The following is a 2,348-nucleotide window of genomic DNA, read 5'->3' as shown; positions in this document are numbered from 1 at the left end:
TGTATGCTAATAAGCCGACAAGCCGACAGGCGAATGTGCAAAATAAGAATAGCCGTGACGTAAGCGGGTGCGAATAAACGCTTCTATCCGGGGTCGGTGGGTATGCTGATTGGACAGCATCCCAAACAGCCGGAATTACCCGGTTATGCCGGCAGTATCCCAACACTAAGCTCTCGCGCGTGGGACGGGACGGCCGTGGCGCTGGAGGGCAGGCAGTATCGTCGGGGAATATCATGTTCTGTGGTAGGACTTGATGGGTCTTGCGGCCAACAGGCAACTGGCAACTGCTGACCTTGAAAAGCTTTTAACTAGCGAGGAGCGTCTCCCATCTCCAGTTTCTTTTCTGCACGAACTCCTGTCAAGCCGCTGGATCTCCTTTCGCCTTGTCCCAAGCACCACATATAAACTCGCCTCGAGAAAGAACAACTCACACGACCGCAACATGGCCCCAGTAGCTGACTCCCCAGTCCTTCAGCCAACCGCTGATCTCAACCAATATCGAGGATACGACCACGTCCACTGGTATGTTGGAAATGCCAAACAGGCGGCTTCATACTATGTCACCCGTATGGGATTCGAGAGGGTGGCGTATCGCGGCCTAGAAACCGGCTCCAAGGCGGTAGCTTCCCACGTTGTTCGAAATGGAAACATCACATTCATCTTGACGTCCCCCCTTCGATCCTTGGAACAAGCCTCTCGTTTCCCCGAAGACGAAGAACTCTTGAGGGAAATCCACGCCCACCTTGAAAAGCACGGTGATGGTGTCAAGGATGTTGCTTTTGAAGTCGACTCGGTAGACGCCGTCTTCTCAGCCGCTGTCGCGAACGGTGCTGAGGTTGTTTCCGGTGTCAGAACACTAGAGGACGAGACTGGCGAGATCAAGGTCGCAACGATTCGGACGTATGGGGAAACCACCCACACCCTCATTGAACGGTCAGCATACACCGGCGGATTCATGCCCGGATACCGAATGGAAAACAGCGTCGATCCCACTTCCAAAATGCTCCCACAGGTTGTCCTTGAGAGGATAGATCACTGCGTCGGCAACCAGGACTGGAACGAAATGGAAAGAGTCTGCGACTAGTAAGTCAGTTGCGCCTAATCTGTTTTGCAACTTGCTAAGACTCCATAGCTACGAGAAAATCCTCGGATTCCACCGATTCTGGTCTGTTGATGACAAGGATATTTACACGTAAGTGATCTGATCCGAGTCATGCAGTGGTCACAACGATGGCTAACCGTTGAAATAGCGAATTCTCCGCTCTGAAGAGTATTGTCATGGCATCGCCAAATGATGTCGTCAAAATGCCAATCAACGAGCCCGCGAAGGGAAAGAAGCAATCCCAGATCGAGGAATATGTCGACTTCTACAGCGGTGCTGGTGTGCAACACATTGCGCTCCGAACTGACAACATCATCAACGCGATCACCAACCTCAGGGCTCGCGGTGTGGAGTTCATCAAGGTTCCCAGCACCTACTATGATGACATCAAGCTTCGCCTCAAGAAACAGGGCTTAGTCCTCAACGAAGATCTTGAAACCTTGCAGAGCCTAGATATCCTCATCGACTTCGATGAGAACGGCTATCTCTTGCAGCTTTTCACAAAGGTATGCGCCCTGGTCGTGTGACTTCGATTCTGATATAACTCCTGCTAACGGTATCCGCAGCACCTCATGGACCGGCCAACCGTTTTCATTGAGATCATCCAGCGCAACAACTTCTCCGGCTTTGGTGCAGGCAACTTCAAGGCCCTCTTCGAGGCAATCGAGCGTGAGCAGGCTCTTCGCGGCACCCTCATCTAAATTTTGCAAAAAAAGTACCCTTGTTCCAATAACGATGTCATGTATTTTCCCATTCTAGTACATATTAATAGCGAGTCAGCATTTTGTCTATGTAATTATCAGGATAGTTGTCGGTCATGCAGTGTTGTTGTTTGAAGATCAAGAAGTGTCGTCGAGCTGCGGCTGCAATTGAAATCCAGTGTCACGTGCACCTGTGTGGTTATTAGTAAGCAATCCAGACACGCATGGTCTGTGCCCGATATCAGCTCCAGAGAGAAAGAACAACGGCAGCAGACAACACCCTTTGGATCAAGGGCAGGCCAAGTGGGCAGACGGGAAGCGAGATTCACAATGGCGCTCTTTGCTTTCCAAGGTGCCAATGTTCCGGCAGAGCTGGAGATTTCCCTCGCGACTTCTTCACCTGTCGGCAATGTCTACCAGAAGCAGTCCGCCATTTCCGCGGGATTCCACGACAATGGATGGGGAACAACTCCTCTTCCGGAAACCCTCTCAGGCTCGATTCCGTTCTCCGCTCGGACTTGGACCATGGGCGGAGTACGAAATTC

The 2,348-nt window shown here is 51.5% G+C and overlaps 2 protein-coding genes across 2 annotated transcripts in view; both read left to right on the top strand.

Moving 5' to 3' along the window:
• Window positions 1–442: 442 nt before the first annotated feature.
• On the top strand, window positions 443–1,803 carry UREG_01236 (4-hydroxyphenylpyruvate dioxygenase; the record flags this gene model as incomplete). Its single annotated transcript, XM_002541674.1, has 4 exons — window positions 443–1,083; window positions 1,133–1,192; window positions 1,251–1,608; window positions 1,669–1,803. 4 exons carry the CDS (start codon window positions 443–445, stop codon window positions 1,801–1,803), a joined length of 1,194 nt encoding a protein of 397 aa, XP_002541720.1.
• A 330-nt stretch (window positions 1,804–2,133) lies between these two features.
• UREG_01235 (cytochrome c oxidase assembly protein COX15) overlaps window positions 2,134–2,348 on the top strand; it is a gene marked incomplete at both ends in the record, with an annotated part of 1,827 nt that continues 1,612 nt past the window's right edge. Inside the window, one exon of the mRNA XM_002541673.1 lies at window positions 2,134–2,337. Coding sequence (XP_002541719.1) covers window positions 2,134–2,337 — 204 coding nt within the window. The remainder of the gene's footprint in view (window positions 2,338–2,348) is intronic.

This window comes from Uncinocarpus reesii, genomic scaffold (assembly GCF_000003515.1).
Source record: "Uncinocarpus reesii 1704 scaffold_1 genomic scaffold, whole genome shotgun sequence".
Lineage (NCBI taxonomy): Eukaryota > Fungi > Ascomycota > Eurotiomycetes > Onygenales > Onygenaceae > Uncinocarpus > Uncinocarpus reesii.
This window is presented reverse-complemented; position numbering and strand designations above follow the sequence as displayed.